General features: G+C 39.2%; 1 protein-coding gene across 1 annotated transcript in view; it reads left to right on the forward strand.

Annotated features, from left to right (window-relative positions):
* grip2b (glutamate receptor interacting protein 2b) overlaps nt 1-17,950 on the forward strand; it is a 351,696-nt gene that overhangs the window by 276,585 nt on the left and 57,161 nt on the right. The window contains exons 2-8 of the mRNA XM_055160802.1: nt 1,382-1,453; nt 5,383-5,518; nt 6,953-7,098; nt 8,705-8,791; nt 10,718-10,793; nt 12,133-12,278; nt 17,399-17,546. Coding sequence (XP_055016777.1) covers nt 1,382-1,453; nt 5,383-5,518; nt 6,953-7,098; nt 8,705-8,791; nt 10,718-10,793; nt 12,133-12,278; nt 17,399-17,546 — 811 coding nt within the window. The remainder of the gene's footprint in view (nt 1-1,381; nt 1,454-5,382; nt 5,519-6,952; nt 7,099-8,704; nt 8,792-10,717; nt 10,794-12,132; nt 12,279-17,398; nt 17,547-17,950) is intronic.

A 17,950-nucleotide genomic window follows, 5' to 3' on the forward strand; every position in this document is an offset into this window, starting at 1 on the left:
TCAGTGAATGATTCAGAATGCTGCTTTAGAAGGCCCATTGCATTTCCATTTAAGGTCCTATATTACACAAAATTGACTCTTGTGAGTTTTAAGTCATGTTTTAATGCTGTTACCTCCTCAAAAACAAACCTGGAAGAAACACAGGGATCATAGCACACCTGCTCGTAGATCTTTGTACTGGCTCCCTGTACATTTTTTAAAATAGTAATGAGTGGGCTTCATTCATGAGAGCCCTCATAAGAACAAAAATACTACAGTTTTTGAATATTATTACTCTGATAATGCAACAAAAAATTCTAATTCCTCCCTGATTGTAAGTTATATATTTTTGTAAATTATTTCCTAATCATTTTTTTTCTAGATCATGTGTATATTGGGTCTAACAGACTTTCTCCAGGCTGCAGTGAGTCTCAGTCTTTCCCAGCCCCAGTGTCTCCATATGGGCCTCTGTCACAGCCCTGCACCCGGTCACTGCGCTGGACTTATCACCCCCATCACCCCACTGACCCCCAAGACCAGAGTGCACTCTTATGTACCCCCACCCCAGGCCCATCCCTTGCTTTTTACCGCAGGACCACAATTGCAATAAATTTGATAAAAGCTCACGCTTATTTCAAAAAGTTTGTGACTTAAACATTTCCTCACTGAGTGTGTTTATGTGAGTTTTGGACATCTGAAATCATGCCAAACTCATATTGGCCATATTTGGATGTTCAGAGGACTTTTCTAATCAAATAAATAGTAATGTGTTCATAGGTGGGTGTTGGAGAATTAGGCACAACTTTAAGAAGGAATTTGGGAGCTTAAGAATACTTTGTGAATCTGGCGCAGAGTGCTCTCAGCATCTTCTTTAAGTGAAGGTTACAAAAATTTGTTAAGAATAGATTAATGAATGAGGCTCCAGGTCTCCAGCTCTGCACTCTGCAGGTCAGCACCTGAAGCCCAGAGCAGACAGGGCCTTTTCTGTGGTTGGACCACAGCCGTGGAATTGCTTACCTTTGCACATCTGAACAGCACAGTCACTGCAGCATTGAATCTCTATTAAAAACACATCTTTTCTCAGTGGCATTTGAGATGAGTCAGAGAGACTGACTTCTTGGTTTTATATTATACTGTATTTTCACTGTGTTGTATTTTTGATACTTATACTATTGTTGTATTATTGTTGTTGTTTAGAGCTTTTCTAAGCTTTGGCTGTTTTGATTGTGCTTTATGAATAAACCTGATTTGATTTAATACTCTTCTCTTTTCCATGAATGTAGAATGCAATGATTTGTGAATAATGCAATGACTAACTCAACCCACCAGGGGAGCGTCAGTGCTGTAACTCTTCTTATCTGACACTGACATGACTCCACTAAAGTAGTTTTCTGTGTTTCAGATGATGGACCGTATGGAAAAACCAAGGACATCACAGAGCACACGCTGTCCCCCAGAAGACACAGCATACCAGGTACAGGACCTCCAGCACCTGCTCCACCTCCTGCTCACCATCTCCAGAACAACACAGGCATTATAGGTCCTATATCACACAAAACTGACTCTTTTGTGCTTCAATACATGTTATAATGTTGTTACCTCCTCAAAAACATACCCAGACTTGTGTTTTGTTCCTTTCTTATTAGTTTGGCTACATCTAAAAACTCAAAATGCCCTGTTCCTCCTTGTGATGTCATATAGTGGTACCTTTAGCTCAACAGAGATTGACAATTCCAGGGCTGCAATTATCCACATTATTCAAGTCAGTTTAGTTTAAAAACACATTACAAAGTGGAACAAATTGGAGTGTTTTCAGTTTGAGAGAAGAACTCAGCCTTAATATGCCGGGTTTGTGTGTTAAACATGCATAATGAGGGAACAGCATTATAACAACAATCAGAAAATAGTGTAATATCGGCCCTTTAAAGGACACACATAATGGAAAACTGACCATTTATATCATTGTGCCTCATTAAAACACACGTGGGGTTGTATTTAAATCTGTGTATCATGCATTCATTCATTCATTCATTCATTTTTTAAAACAAAACCAAAAAATAAGAAAACAAAGTCCGTGGAGCAAAGTGTCTGCAAAGCACTATCAGGCGACGGCTGCTTTTAGCCCCGTGGAGCTCTGCGCTGGTCCTTTCGCTTGTGGTCACTTGACGGTCTATGCGGGCACACCTCCGGGCCAGTCCTGACCTACAGTCCTAGTTCAGTTCTGGTTTAGTCCTGGTTCAGTCCTGGTTCAGTCCTGGTTCAGTCCTGGGATCAGTCCTGGTTTAGTCCTGGTTTAGTCCTGGTTCAGTCCTGGGATCAGTTGTAAAAAAAGTTATCCTCTTTTTTTTTTTTTTTCATTATTCATTTATACACACAACTGAAAAAATAAATAAATAAATAAATCGTAGTCCTTTTTTTTTTTTCATTTTGGTTTTGGAGACAAATAAAGAAGAAAATAGTTGTTTTTTTTCATTTTCTTATTTTAGTTTTTATTTTGAAAAACGAACAAATGAAACAAAACGAATGATATACATTAATCCATTTTGCTAAAGTTGTCTTCTCTGAGCTTTCAAAAAGGCTTTGTTTCCATTTTGCCAGGATTGTTGTGTCACAGGTAAAAATCCAGACTTCTCCAACACAGTTTTTAACTAAGATGCAGAGGCTACACTAGCACATGACTGACTACAAGTGCTGGGGTTTAGTTTTAAACCAACTGGATTTCAGAATTGAAATTGGCAACCCAAATGGGAGACTCACTCTGCTTTCTGATTAGATAATCGTCTTAAGAACCAAAACAGCAAATTAAAACATAATGTCCAATTATTTTGTAATTAAGAATAAATCAGCATTACAATTGTTATCGGTAAAAGCTCTTTTTGATTTGAACATGTTTAGCTCATATCAGGGGAGACAAATCAGTAATGTTTATGAAAATTAAAATCAAAATCTTTAAAAGACACAAAAACAAAAGTGCAATGATGATTGAGTTTTCTTTTTGTTTCTTTATAATTATTATATTTTTACAGCACCTCAAAATCTTTCACCGCACCAAAAATTAAGACATTATAGCATGAAAAAATACCATTAAGTCAGTTTTGCATAACTTCTGTTCCCCTGAAAACACATTAGGCAGATCCACTCGAGCGACTTGAGGACAGCAGAGAGCGTTTGTGACAGATCTGAGGTTTATGTAAATGAGCACGATGAGCAGATCCTGACTGACTCCTCTGAGCTCAGATTTTAATGGGTGTTTGGGTCCTCGCTCACCTCCACCGCTTTCAGTCTGGGTGTTATTTTAAGTGATCTATATACGTTTGGACCATCTCATACCGTCGTCTCACTTAACACTCTGTGCCACTTGCTAATGTCATAAGGTGGTACCTGGTAGTTGCCAGTGTGCATACATTTCCAGATTACAAAGGTTCCTCGTTTATCGCGGGGGTTACGTTCTAAAAATAACCCGCGATAGGTGAAATCCGCAAAGTAGTCAACTTTATATTTTACAATGATTATATCTGTTTTAAAGCCGTAAAACCCCTCATCACACACTTTATACATTTTTCGCATCCTTCTTAAAACTTGTTGCTGCTGTCGCACTTTTGTTATTTTCCTCCTTCTTTATGTAATGAACCGAAGATTAATTTATTCTGTAATGGAGCCCGACAGCGCAGAGTCCTGCACGAGTCCATTGTTGGAGACCAGCACCCACACAGTACAACACTGCACCCGCCTGTTAACTCGAGATTATATCAAACTTTTGCGCTGCCTATGCCACAGACTGAAGCGAAACTAACCCAGGACTAACCCAGGACTGATTCCAGGACTAAAACAGGACTAAAACAGACGTAAACAAGGACTAAACCAGGACTAAATCAGATATGAAACAGGACTCACTGTCAGGACAGGCTCAGAGACGACCACAGGAGAAAGGACCCGCGGAGCGCATTTACCTCATGGAGGTAAATGGGGCAATTGCCTGATCTCACTTTGTGGACAAACTGCTCGGGGTTCTCACTCTTAAATCCAAGATTAGTCCTGGTTTAGATCTGGTTTAGTCCTGACCCACCCATATGTAATTACTACCTGCCCGCAATATGCAATATGCGTTCATATGCTATTAGAAAAGAAAAAAAAAGCACGCAAAATTGCACACAAAAAAAATAAAATCTGCGAAACAGTGAGATCGCAAAGGTGAACCGCGATATAGCGAGGGATGACTGTAATATTTTACCATGAATCTTAAAACTACAGATCTTGGATACAATTTCGGATAGGCTTTCAACACAAAATTTGCCACCTGTCTCTGTAGTATGGTAAAAGGGATAGTTTCACCAACACAGAGCTTGAGGTTAAAGGAACAGTTTGAGATTTTGGACATAGGACCTCATTTCCTAGTGAGCCAGAGTGTTGGAGACGTGTGGAGACACTTTTTTAAATATTCCATCCAGTCCATGTATTTGCAGAGGTCGCTGGTGCTAGGCTAGTGCATGTCAATGTCCATAGTTATCCTGGAACTAAAAACAGTCTAACCCACTCCAGAAAACACCCAAAGCAAATCTATTATTACACCAGACTGTCGATGTAAATGTCTGTGTTGATAGAATAATTTTAGAAGTAAAACCAACGAAGGATTTATGTCTGAGCAGCAGCATTGATTTGTACTTCCTGATAGAAAGCTTGGCAGCGGCGGACTGATATATGAGAAAATAGTCCCTCAACATGCGACGATTCATGCGACGCAAGCTTAGTTTTATTTCAAACATTATTCTATTAACACAGGCATTTACATCGACAGTCTGGTGTAATAATAGATTTGTTTTGGGTGTTTTGTGGAGTGGTTAAGACTGTTTTTAGTGGCAGGATAACTATGGCCATTGACATGCACTAGCTCTAGCACCGGTGACCTCTGCAAATACAAGGACTGGATGGAATATTTAAAAAAAAAAAGTGTCTCCACACGTCTCCAACACTCTGGCTCACTAGGAAATGAGGTCCTATGTCCAAAATTCTGGACTGTTCCTTTTATACAGCTACAACATGGTCATGAAATTCAGATTGAGCAGCCGGTCCGGTTGCCCCAACAACTAGAACCGTGTTGGGGAATTTTAGCACAGAGACTCTCAAAATAATATAGAATAAAATGAGAATGAATGCAATATGTATTTCCTGTACATACTGCGCTCCTGGCTAGCTCGCCAAAATCACCATGTTAGTGTTGTTGTTAATGTCATTCAGTGATATTTGCATTATTTACACTCACCACTTGCTTCTCCACGTCATTGACCTTTCTTCTCTGTGGTGCTGTCTTGCGTATCCTTTATGTTGTCTGTGATGTGTGTCTTGTGTGTTCTGTGTGTGTGTTGTGTTCTGTGTGTGTTCTGTGCGTGTGTGTGTTGTGGGCAGAAGCTTTGCGGGGGGTGACTCTGGTGGAGCTGGTGAAGAAGGAGGGCAGCACTCTGGGACTCACCATCTCCGGGGGCACGGACAAGGACGGCAAACCCCGAGTGTCCAACCTCCGACCGGGCGGGCTGGCAGCCAGGTGAGGGGGCAGGGGCTCTTGTCCTTAAATGCTTTTAAATCTAAAGTGAAAACATCAGCAGCTGCCTCAATGAAGTGCACTTGTTTTTCTTAATTTGTGATTACCGTATTTTTCGGACTATAAGGCACACTTAAAATCCTTTAATTTTGTGCGCCTTCTGTATTAATTCTGGTTGTGCTTACTGACCTCAAACCGATTTTATGTGGTACACGGCACTCAAAAATCTGTCAGAATGTTTTAGTAAGACTTTGGTAAACTACGAAGTGCACAAGGAGTGAGCTGTTTTTTTTTTTTTGTTTTTTTGTTTGTTTGTTTTTTTCAGTGCTTATAGTTTATGCAAATGAGCCATGTGGTTTTAAGTTTCATTTCTGTAAAATGTAAACAAATGTGCAAAAAGCTGTATCAAACACATTATTAATCAATGTATTTTTGAGTGTTCCTCATAGGAAATTAAAAAAACAAACTTAAATAAATGTTCCACCCACATTCACATTCATAATCACACCAAAATCTGCATATGGATGATGGACGCCTGGGCTAAGGGATCAGTCTTGAGTGTTGTCCTGTTGTTTTGCTTAACGCTTTATAATCCAGTGCGCCTTATGTATGAAAATAGACGAGAGAATTCAACATTACTGATATTGCGCCTTATAATTCGGTGCGCCTTATAGTCCGAAAAACTCAATATGTATTGTTGTTTGTATGCATGTAGTATATGTATGTTGTAATGTGTTAAATTGCTGCCTCTTGAAAAAGAGGTTTTTAATCCCAATGGGATTTTTCTTTCCTGGTTAAATAAAGGTTAAATCAAATAAATGGGTCAGACCAGAGTCTAGATCCTGAAACTTTCTCTAAGAAACAGTCAACGTCTGTTAATAACATTAGCACAACAGAACATTACAGTGCATTTGTAACTACTGGACAGATGTGTGAAATGTGCAGTCTTTTAATTGAATAATAATTTAAAAAGTTATTCTCTTAAGACCTTTTGCGGTGAAAATCATATTGAGAGCTAAGACTGAACAATCTTGATCATCTATCTGTTATACTTTGGGCGTATAGAGCTCAAGTTCACCGTTTTCTACAATAAATTTGTTTAAAGGTCCTATATTACGCAAAATTTACTCTTATAAGCTTCAAGCCAATTTAGGATGCTGTTTTCTCCTCAAAAATACCTGGAGTTGTGTTTTGGTTCATTCACACATGTTGAGTGATCTTTTATTATTAGATAAGATAAAAATGTGTGAATGAAACAAAACACAACTCTAGGTATGTTTGCGATGAGGAAACATTATAGCATAGATCAGAAATTCTGTCATATGGGCTTCGAACCAGTTAAAACGACCTGCACCTTTTGGATTGTCACCCTTTGCATGGTTGATTGTACATTTGATTATAACCCAAAAAACTTGCTTGTCTTTTATCTGTGTGCAGAAGTGATCAGCTAAACATCGGCGATTACATAAAGTCTGTGAACGGGATAAACTTGACAAAACTCCGGCACGAGGAGATCATCAGTTTGTTAAAGAACGTGGGAGAGAGAGTGCTGCTGGAGGTGGAGTATGAACTGCCCCCTACAGGTACACACCGGTATTACACTTCTGGCATGTTTATAATTATGGGTTTTAGACCAAGTTTTTTTTTTTTTTTTTAATGAGGACTTTTCCCTATTCAAAAGATTAAAGAAGTTGCAACTTTGTTTGTAACTTTTCAGGTGGGGGGGTCCGCTATGTGGTATTAAACTTACATAAGATGCATTTATTCAATTATGGGTGTTTTTATTACTTAAAAATAACTTTAAAAACATCCTTATAATGTTGGTTCCTTATCAAAAACATACCAAGATACCAGAACTGAACCAGGTCTAAACCAGGACTAAACCAGGACTAAACCAGAACTGAACTAGTTCTGAACCAGTACTCTGGGACAGGCCCAGACGTGACCAGTGCAGAGCTCCATGCCCCACGGGGCTATGAGTAGGTTCGAGGTTCTCCATCTCGCTCAAGACCAAGATTAGTCCTGGTTTAGTCCTGGTTTAGACCTGGTTCAGTCCTGGTTTAGTCCTGGTTTAGTCCTGGTTTAGTCCTGCTTTAGTCCTGGTTCAGTCCTGGTTTAGTCTCAGTTTAGTCCTGGTTCAGTCCTGGTTTAGTCCTGGTTTAGTCTCAGTTTAGTCCTGGTTCAGTCCTGGTTTAATCCTGGTTTAGTCCTGGTTCAGTCCTGGTTTAGTCCTGGTTTAGTCTCAGTTTAGTCCTGGTTCAGTCCTGGTTTAATCCTGGTTTAGTCCTGGTTCAGTCCTGGTTTAATCCTGGTTTAGTCCTGGTTCAGTCCTGGTTTAGTCCTAGTTTAGTCTCAGTTTAGTCCTGGTTTAATCCTGGTTTAGTCCTGGTTCAGTCCTGGTTTAGTCCTGGTTTAGTCTCAGTTTAGTCCTGGTTCAGTCCTGGTTTAGTCCTGGTTTAGTCCTGCTTTAGTCCTGGTTCAGTCCTGGTTTAGTCCTGGTTCAGTCCTGGTTTAGTCCTGGTTTAGCCCTAATTGTGCTCTTGTTTAATCCTGGTTTTAGTCCTGGTTTAGACCTGCTTTAGTCCTGGTTCAGTCCTGGTTTAGTCCTGGTTCAGTCCTGGTTTAGACCTGGTTTAGCCCTAATTCTGCTCTTGTTTAATCCTGGTTTAGTCTTGGTTTAGTCCTGGCTTAGTCCTCCTGGTTCAGTCCTGGTTTAGTCCTGGTTTATTCCTGTTTTAGTCCTGGTTCAGTCCTGTTATCCGTGTATGTTTTTTGATAAAGAACTAACATTATAACATCAGAAAATCAGAAAATAGAGCCGTATACGCTTTTTTTAATACATGAAAGATGCGTTTAATGCCGTACTGTGGGACCTGCAGGCAAAGCAATAACATCTCCATGGTGATGAGCAGGTTGCATAGTTCACCTTTAACACATACCTAGAATATCATATACTTTGTATATATGGCATTTCCATTTGTAATATTGAGTTTATATGTTTTATTTGCAAACCCATTTCAATAATAATAATACGACTTTTGAATGTCACAGTCTTTTCATTTCCTGCGCAGATGTTGTTTTAGTCGCACCACATATTGGACGGAGTATTTTCCCGGAGTACGTAACAGATATGTGTAATAATAATACCAGATTTCTTGTGTTTTCTCATACTTTGCTCGTGGGTGAAAGCGCCGGACAGCAGCTCAGGGCTCATCTCAAAGACAATCGACATCTGTTTGCACAAAGAAGGCAGCAGCTTCGGCTTCGTCCTCCGAGGTACAATAACAAGTGAGAAAAAATGATAACGCCACACAATACAGGCGGCGCTGGGTTTAGTCACTGTCTCAAAACACAATGCACAATCGGTAAAATCCTCCAGGTAAAGCAGTGCTCACCAAGACTCAAAATACTGGTACTGCGATGTGACAGTTTCTCATTCACTGTTGTAAATTGACCTGAAGGACCCGTATCACGCAATTTTCTGATCTGTTGAGATGTTGTTTCCTCATCACAAACAGACCTGGAGTTGTGTTTTGTTTCATTCACACATGTTTAACGCACAAACCCTCCATATTTAGGTTGAGTAGTTCTCTCAAAAAGAAAACACTCTCTATAGGAAGTGCTTCACTGTGCTTTTAAACTCCATACATCTTCACTAGAATAATTTGGATGAAGTCAGCCGTGGAATTGCCGATCTCTACTGAACTAAAGGTAAAATGTAGCTCTGTTCCACCATTTTGAACTTTGGAGATGTAGACAGACAGTAGTTTTGTGCAATTCCAAGACTGAAATTATCCAAATGATTCTAGTAAAGGAGCTTAAAAACACAGCGGAGCAGTTTAAGAGAAGAACTCAGTCTAAATATTAAAGGTATCTTAACAGAAAGTTACCCTTACTGAAAAATGTAAAAGTGGGCAAGATACAAACCCGAGGCACTCTGACTGAATATATTAAAAGTAGGGTGACCAAACGTCCGTTTTTCCCCAGACATGTCCGTTTTTCACGTCCTGTCCTGTCCATCCGGGCTTTTTTTTATAAAGTGATGCAGATGTCCGGGTTTTCATGATCTTTCATTGGGGCCATTAAACTGAGCGTCTCTCTCTGTGCACTCAGAAGGAGCGAGCAGACACAAACAGTCAGTCAGTCTGTAACATGCCGAAGCACAAATGTGCATTTAACGATGACTTGTACAAGAAATTCCCCGCTTTCCATACCGGTCGAGACAAGTGGGAGGTCATGTGCACAGTCTGCAAAGCAGGCTGTTTTGGTGTCCAGTGTCGGTGCCAATGACCTCAAAGTTTACCAGGACACTGAAAAACATGGTGCCGTGGTTTTGACAAATGCAAATATGGTCACCCTAATTAAAAGTCCTTTAAAACAGGACACACAAGTGCCATTAAATACAATTAATTATCAATCACATGACAACATCACATGACTATAAGAAAAAGACAACAAACAAACCAAAAACAAAAAAGGTTGGTCAACCATGAGGAATATATAGGTGATGGTTTGTTCTTTTTCCTCACCTGTACTGCTATTTTTTTATTTTTTATTTTTTTACTTTTTTATGACCCAGTGAAGCGCTCTACCTCTTTTCTTCATCTGACAACTCCAGGTCTGTTTGTGATGAGGAAACATTATAAGCAGCCACATCACAGACACAGGGTTCCCACGGTCATGGAAATCTTGGGAAAGTCATGAAAATTGAAAATGTAATTTTCCAGCCCTGGAAAAGTCATGGAATTTTGAAATGAAATGAATGTTTTTGGAAAAGTCAAGTATCTCTTTCACTCAGCTACATCATTCTGTTAAGTTATCATTAGGTTGTTATTTCTGAATGTCTGCACCTTTTGTTTAAAAGAGACGACAATAAATGCACTGACAGTATTTTGAATGTTAAAAAACTATAATACCAAACCATAAGGTGAGTGGAAAGGGTTAACATTTCATATTTAGCCCTAAAAAAAAAGATCAATTCTACACATGTAGGTGCTGTAAAGTCATGGAAAATTCACTTTAGGTCATGAAAAAGTCATGGAACTTCTGAGGAAGACAGCAAACATTCATGATCAAAACAGAGAAATGTAATGATATTATTATATCCGTAATGAATGAATTACAGTGGTACAGTAAAAAGTATTGAGGAAACATAAGGAAAACATATTTTGTGGTTAGAATTACTGTATGTGCTTTTTCCAGGTGGAACTCATGAAGACTGGCACAAAACTCGCCCCCTGGTGGTCACTTATGTCAGACCAGGAGGGCCAGCAGACAGGTAAGAAGCATCTGATTTGTTTACCTAAACCAGAATCAGAATTATGACATTCCAGACACGAAACCTGGCCTGAGTAAGTGTTTTAAAGATCCTAAATTATGCAAAATTGACTCCTGTGAGCTTTTTAGTCATGTTACAAAACTATTACCTCCTTAAAACAGACCTGGGGTTGTGTTTTGTTTCCTTCACACATGTTTATTAGTCTGTCTACATCTCCGAAACTCAAAATTCTCTGTACCACTTTGCCACTTTTTCCACTAGTTTTCAAGTTAACAGTTCCATGTGTGAATGAAACAAAACAAAACCCCAGGTATGTTTTAAGGAGGACACGACATTTTCCTTTGTACTTTACTTTATTGTACTGATTTTTTTTTTTTTTTTACACTTCACTATTCAAAGTTCTCTCATGATTAACAGACAGAATATGGTCCAGACTAGTGTCACAATCATTATTTGCACTACAGTACAGGTGTAATGATATGTAAATCACACAGTCCAATACAGTTATGATATTTATTTAACAACATGATATTTATTGCAGAACGGAATTGAAGAAATGCTACTTTTTTTCTTTTGCATTGTGTAATTTTTCTGGTGGAGGGTCCATCAAATGCTTTTTTTTCTCCATGGAGTTGTGATTACTTTGTCTGGAATGTTTCACAAACCTTTATATGTTTATGGAGACCAAACCAGACCAAGTTACAGGTCAGATCTGTGGAGAAGCGACCTGTTTTTCTAGGTATTTTTGAGCTATAAAATCACCTGTAATTGAATAAATAGAAAGTAGAGCTGTTTAATGTCACACTGTGGAACATTCCCGGCACAGCAATGACGTGTCTATAAAAATAACCTGACGACGAACCCCTAACCAAAAAGTTACATAGTGCACCTTTAAAACCTTTGACGAGACTTTGGGACTAAAAAATGTCAGTCCAAAAAATTAAGATAGAAAAGTTCTTAATTTTTCTTTTTTCTTCTTAATGTTTTTTGCACTGAAATGGAACAAAAGAGTGTAGCCTATATAGTATCTTCAATTTTTTTTGCCGTCGGAGCAATAAAACAATGCATTTAAGCAAAGAAGCTTGACAGCCCACACAATATTTCAGTTATTGTTGCATCCCTACTATACAGACTCTGACTTTTTTTAAATAACAAACTCATTTGAATTTAAACTGTTTGATTTTCACATTCACACAATCCCCTTTTTTCACAAGTATTTTCTCTTCAGAACTTTCAAGTCAAGTTGGTTTATTTGTAGAGCACTTTTCATGCACACAGACAACTGAAAGTGCTTTACACCTAATTAAAATCATAATCTTTTGTGTGTTTGTGTGTACAGGGAGGGCACTCTGCGACCCGGAGACCGTCTCCTCAGTGTGGACGGTGTCCCTCTTCACTCGTGCTCTCACGGTGAGGCCCTCAGCGTTCTGGCTCAGTGTGGACAGGAGGCGCTGTTCCAGGTGGAGTACGACATCACCATCATGGGTGAGACAAACAGCTCTGTGTACGGGAGACAAACAGAGGGGGGTGGGCGTGTAGGCTGTGGGGAGGGAGGAAATAAAACTAAACACTAAATCAACCTGTGTATATGGTGTTTTAGTGTCTTCTTTAGTGCAAACCAGGTAAATCCCACTTGTGGAAATCATTTGTTCCATCAGATTTAGAATTTTAAATCCTGCTGATATTGTCATCTTCTTAATACACACAGATCTGATTCCGTTTTGCATTTATGGAGTCTGCCAACTTCCAAAGCCCGTTTCTCGAGTCATTTTCCGCTGTTAGGACATCCAACAACCACACAATTACAATGTCCGAAACTAAAATATGACAATATCAGAACCAGAAACAAAAGCAATATGGTTCAAAAGACTTGAAAAGATCGACTTTGACAATAGACGCATCCCACTGAGAAATCAAACATGGCCGTTTGATGCTCACTTTTTCCGAGAATCCTTCCTAGTATACACTGCACGATGACCAGAAGTCTGAAATTCGGGATGCATGTATATTCAGCACATATATTTTCAAAACAGAAATAGATTTGTTTCATTCACACGTCTGAGTAAACCTTTATTATTAGTCTGTCTATGTCTCAAAATGCTCTGTTCCACCTTGTGATGTCATGAAGCTGTAGTTTTCAAGTAAACAGCTACAGCAGGAGTCTGCAACCTTTTTCCTCCAATGAGCTACCTTTACAAAATGAAAACGCTGGAGAGCTACTAATGTTAGCAGTCACAAGAGATTGAGTGTATATGAAAGCCGCTGTTAGGTACAGTTAAATGCCTTTAAAATATAAACCTTTATCCAATTATTAGTGGACAATGTTTGGCATAAAAATTATACATTTACAATGGTAATAGCCATTTAATTCATCTAAATGAGTTATTCAGCACGATATGTGTAATTCAGAAATCCTTTGGTGAGCTACTCAGAGGACGGTGGTGAGCTACTGGTAGCTCCCGAGCTGCAGGTTGGAGACTCCTGAGCTACAGTTTACATTTAGTTCAGTAGAGACAGATGGAGCACTTCCTGTATTGCCACATGACATCATGAGGTGGAACAGAGTGTTTTCTGTTCGAGAGAAGAATTAACCTACCGCTTTTTTCGGACTATAATCTGCACTTAAAATCCTAAAATTTTCTCAAAAATCGACAGTGCGCCTTTTAATCCGGTGTGTCTTATGTATTATTTCTGGTTGTGTCTAATGACCTCGAACTGATTTTGTGTGGTACACGCTGCTCAAATCTGTCAAATGTTTGAGGGTGACTTTGATAAGCTACAAAGCCGCACCGCTTGATGGACTGTTTGAGCATTACAGCTACTGTAGTCAGGAACCTCACAGAGTCGTGTCTTTAGTCCGACAGAAGCTGAACCTTATCACTGCACAAGGAGCAAGCTCTTTTTTTCAGCGCTTATAGTTTATGGAAATGAGCCATGTGGTTTTAAGTTTCATTTCTCTAAAATGTAAACAAATGTGCACAAAGCTGCTTTAAACACATTATTACTTAATGTATATTTGTGTCCTCCTCATAGGAAATTGAAAAAAAGAAACTTAAATGATCCACCTGTATTCACATTCATAATCCACATTCACCAAGACAGAGAGGCAACGCCGGGCGAATTACACCATGATCTGCTGATGGATCGTGGACACCTGGGCTAAGGGATCAGTCTTAAATGTTATGTCCTTATAATCCAGTGCGACTTATATATGAAAATAGATGAGAGAATTCAACATTATTGATATTGTGCCTTAAAATCACCCCAAAAATACAGTAAATATGCAGCGTTTGTGTGTTGTGATGTATGTTTGTGATGAGGAAACAACATTATAACATAGCTCAGAAAATAGCGTAACATGGACCCTTTAAATCTCAGTGTACATCCATTGTAGGGAGTATTATAACCTATAGAAACATAGCTAGGTTAATAATAAGTCCTGAACTGGAGGCGTCTTTGGTGCAGTAGTATTTCTTTATCAGATACATACTAATTATGGATCATTTCTGAAACTCAGCTTCTGTTTTTGGTGAGGGAACATTTAACACTAGAAAAACACAAATTTCCACAATATCGCCGATAAAAATGACTCTCCAATCTCGTCTTTAACAGCAGAGCTAAAACTCCTCTCCCAGCCAAACCCCCCCGCGGTTCTGAACCCACTAAATGAAAATGGCGGCAGTGTTTTTGATGCGTTGGCACTTCCCTTTCGCCCGGGGCTAAGCTTAGGCTAAACGGCTCCCATTCAGACTACCCAGAATGCACCGCGGAGCTCCCTCTGGTCTATCTGGACGTTTAAAGACTCATTTTCATACGAAGCCACCGCAGAACATAAAATCTAGTGCTTTTTTAGCTCATGTTTCATTTATAAAAGAATCCGTTAGAATAAGAGGGGATCAGCAAATACTTAAAGCTGCACTATGTAAATTTTTGGGGTCCGTTAGCTGCTTGTTTCCATGGAGACCTCACTGCTCTATCTGAAATGTTCCACAGTACGACATTAAACAGTTCTACCTTACATTTATTCAATTACAGGTGGTTTTATAGCTCAGAAAACAGACATCATCTCCACAAACCTGACACGTAACTTGGTCTTGGTCTTGGTCATGATTCCATGAAGGTAGACAGATTTAATGCCATATTGCGAAACATTTCAGACAAAGCAATAACATCTCCATGGAGAAAAAAAGCGTTTGACGGACCCTCCACCAGAAAAGTTACACAGTGCACCTTTAAAATGTTCAGGAGGATCAGCTAAATGAAAATACCACTCAAAATAAATTGCTGTTTCAAGAGAGTAACACTTGTTAAAATTCAAAAGTAGTCATTAATTAATTCTAGAGGGAGATTAAAATTTACATATTGCATTTTTATCAAACATTACTGTAGTTTTCAAAGGAGTCTTCCAGGAGTGATGAGTTCAGAATTACTGAAGAGGCCCTAGTACTTAAATCCCACTCATTTTAACAGGACAGCAAAGTAAAAACACTACCGGCCAAAAGTTTAAGGACACCCTATTTTTTCCAGTTATTTATTGCAATTCAAGTCGTGCAAGTCCAAAGAAGAGCTTGAAATGATAAAGGTAAGAACTGAACAGCCAAAGGTTTAAAAAAAACAGATGAGATACAAAACACAAGTCCAAGCTCTGCCAAAACTACCTCAGGAAAAAAGAACAAGATGGTAAAGCTTGAAAACATGGAGCACAGTGTCCAGACTTAAACCCCATCGAGATGGTTTGGGATGAACTGGACAGAAGAGTGAAAGCCAAGCAACCTACAAGTGCCACACATTTATGGGAACTAGGAACTAGGGTTTCGAACTAGGGACGAAGGACTAGTGCCGAAACGTTGCACGGTTTGTCCTAATAAATCTCACAATTTGCAAGTAAGACGGTATGCGGGATTTTTCTCCGTGAATCAAAAGTTTAGAATACATTTTGCTCTATAAATTGATTCCATTATTTATTTTTCAACTCAAATTGCTTATTTATTCTATGTTTTCATTTCAGAGTGCAATGACACAATAAACAGTAAAAAAATATATATATATAACAAGTGTGGTGTTGTAAAACTTTTGACCGGTAGTGTAGACTATATAAAAAAGTGGACTAAGGGAGTGTGACGTCACCTACAGCGTTTGGTTCCAATGAAATGAAGCTCGTCGAGGCCTGCAGTTATAGGGAGAAATTTGGAGCCAAGTTCCATATTTGGAATTCTGACCATGAGTAACATAGCAACTGAAGGGCCAATTTGGAGATATATACACACAGTGGTGGAGTTAGCATTTTGGGGGCCCTAGGTGAACTTGAGTTTGGGTCCCTCACTATAACGCACCGTTTTTTGTTTTGTTTTTAAAATATTTATTGTCTGTTTTTCCCCATTGTTCTTGAGACATGCACATCTCTATTTATTTGAATTATGGTGGGTTGGAAACTTGTCTTATTAGTTCAGTCGCCAACTAGAAAACCAGAGCTGAAAGTAGTTTTATTTTTTTGCTAGTACAATTACATTTTTGTTTACATCCATTTACGTATGATTATTATTATTTTGCTTATGATTAAAGTAAACTACTCTCATTTAGACTACATTTACACTGAAACTAATCACCTTATCACTGTATCGGAAACAATTTGTATCCAGACATGTCGTTTCTGTGTCCACAAGCCTTCTCTATCCACACAGCTTTCCACATATTTCTTTACGTTTTACATACACAAAACTTTAAACTGCATGACTAATTTGAAAAAACTGAGCGCTCAATAAACAGCTCGCTATTGTGCCCTGATACAGTTCAGTTTCTGTCAGACTAAAGGACACGACTCAGTGGAATATGAGTGTTCTTTCTGTGACAGAGGGTGCTGAAGGTGAGTGTGCTTCTGTCGCGTTGGAGGTGGTTCTTGTGAAACTTTTCTGAGATTATACATCTGCAGGTCACACGCATAGACATGGACATATATTCTATCCCCTTAGTGTTTTGGCGGTGAATTACTTCGTGGCGCATAGACCTACATCAGCGAATCAGCGTTTTCAGGCGTCCACACAGTGCTGGATCAGATCCGCACTCAAAGGAATTTGTGGGAGTTGGCAGCACCAGATTGTTCCATCTCTGGAGCAGTTTTCAGTCAGATTAATGTGGACGAACACTGCATCTGCAACGAAAATGACTCGAATATGTACTAGTGTGGACGGGGCTTCAATGTCATAATGAGAGAGAAACAAATTGCTGAGGCTTTGGCCATTAGTATCACTGGTTGGGGGCCCTTCCAGGTTTGGGGGCCCTAAGCAGCCGCCTGCTTTAGCCTAATGGTAGCGCCGCCTCTGTATATACAGATGTTCTGTTCACAAATACCGGAAGGGTCTATGCAGTGATAATGAACACTATAATTCTACAATAGGCAACTTACACCGTGATAAACCTGACAGTACTCTGTGTAAAATAACACTGTACTTGATTAGTTATTACATAGAGTTTCCCTCTGGATCAATAAAGTATCTCTCTAGTAAAATAATGTGCGCACATTACAGTTTATCTCTGTGAATCTATTTTTTTATGAAACATAAAGGTGAACATTAGAAAAGTTAATCTTTTGGATTGTCTTTTGTCAGACACAATGTCGAACGCGTCCGGTCCGTTGCTGGTGGAGATCGCCAAGTCGCCGGGGGCAACGCTGGGCATCACGCTAACGTCAGCCGCGCACAGAAACAAACAGGTCATCATCATCGACAGGGTCAAAGCAGGAAGTGTGGTGGACAGGTGAGATACTCTGCTCTCATACTAAACACTAAATACACTTTGTTTACTATGAAACTGTGTATATTGTTTGTTTTAACCATAGACTTTTGATATAAATGGACATAGGTAACACATTATCTGCCGCATTCCAAAAAGGAAGTTCACATGCGGCTCTTCTGGCTCCTTCTGACTCTGGCTCCCTTTGACTTACACTGGAATATTGTGGCCCCTCTCTCTGTAACTGCGTGTGGGGAAGCTGGCCAAAGTGCTCAAAGTAGGAGGCAGATGCAAAGAAAAAAGTGTCCTTAACCAGACAACATTTATTTTAAAACAGACTTCTGGAGTTCACCAACAAAAGTACAAATAGACAAAAAATAAGTAACTCAAAGCAAAAACACCAAACACCTGCACAGAAGTCTCTCCCT

This window comes from Boleophthalmus pectinirostris, unplaced genomic scaffold (genome assembly GCF_026225935.1).
Source record: "Boleophthalmus pectinirostris isolate CB_2022bp ecotype Guang Dong unplaced genomic scaffold, ASM2622593v1 HiC_scaffold_3, whole genome shotgun sequence".
NCBI lineage: Eukaryota > Metazoa > Chordata > Actinopteri > Gobiiformes > Gobiidae > Boleophthalmus > Boleophthalmus pectinirostris.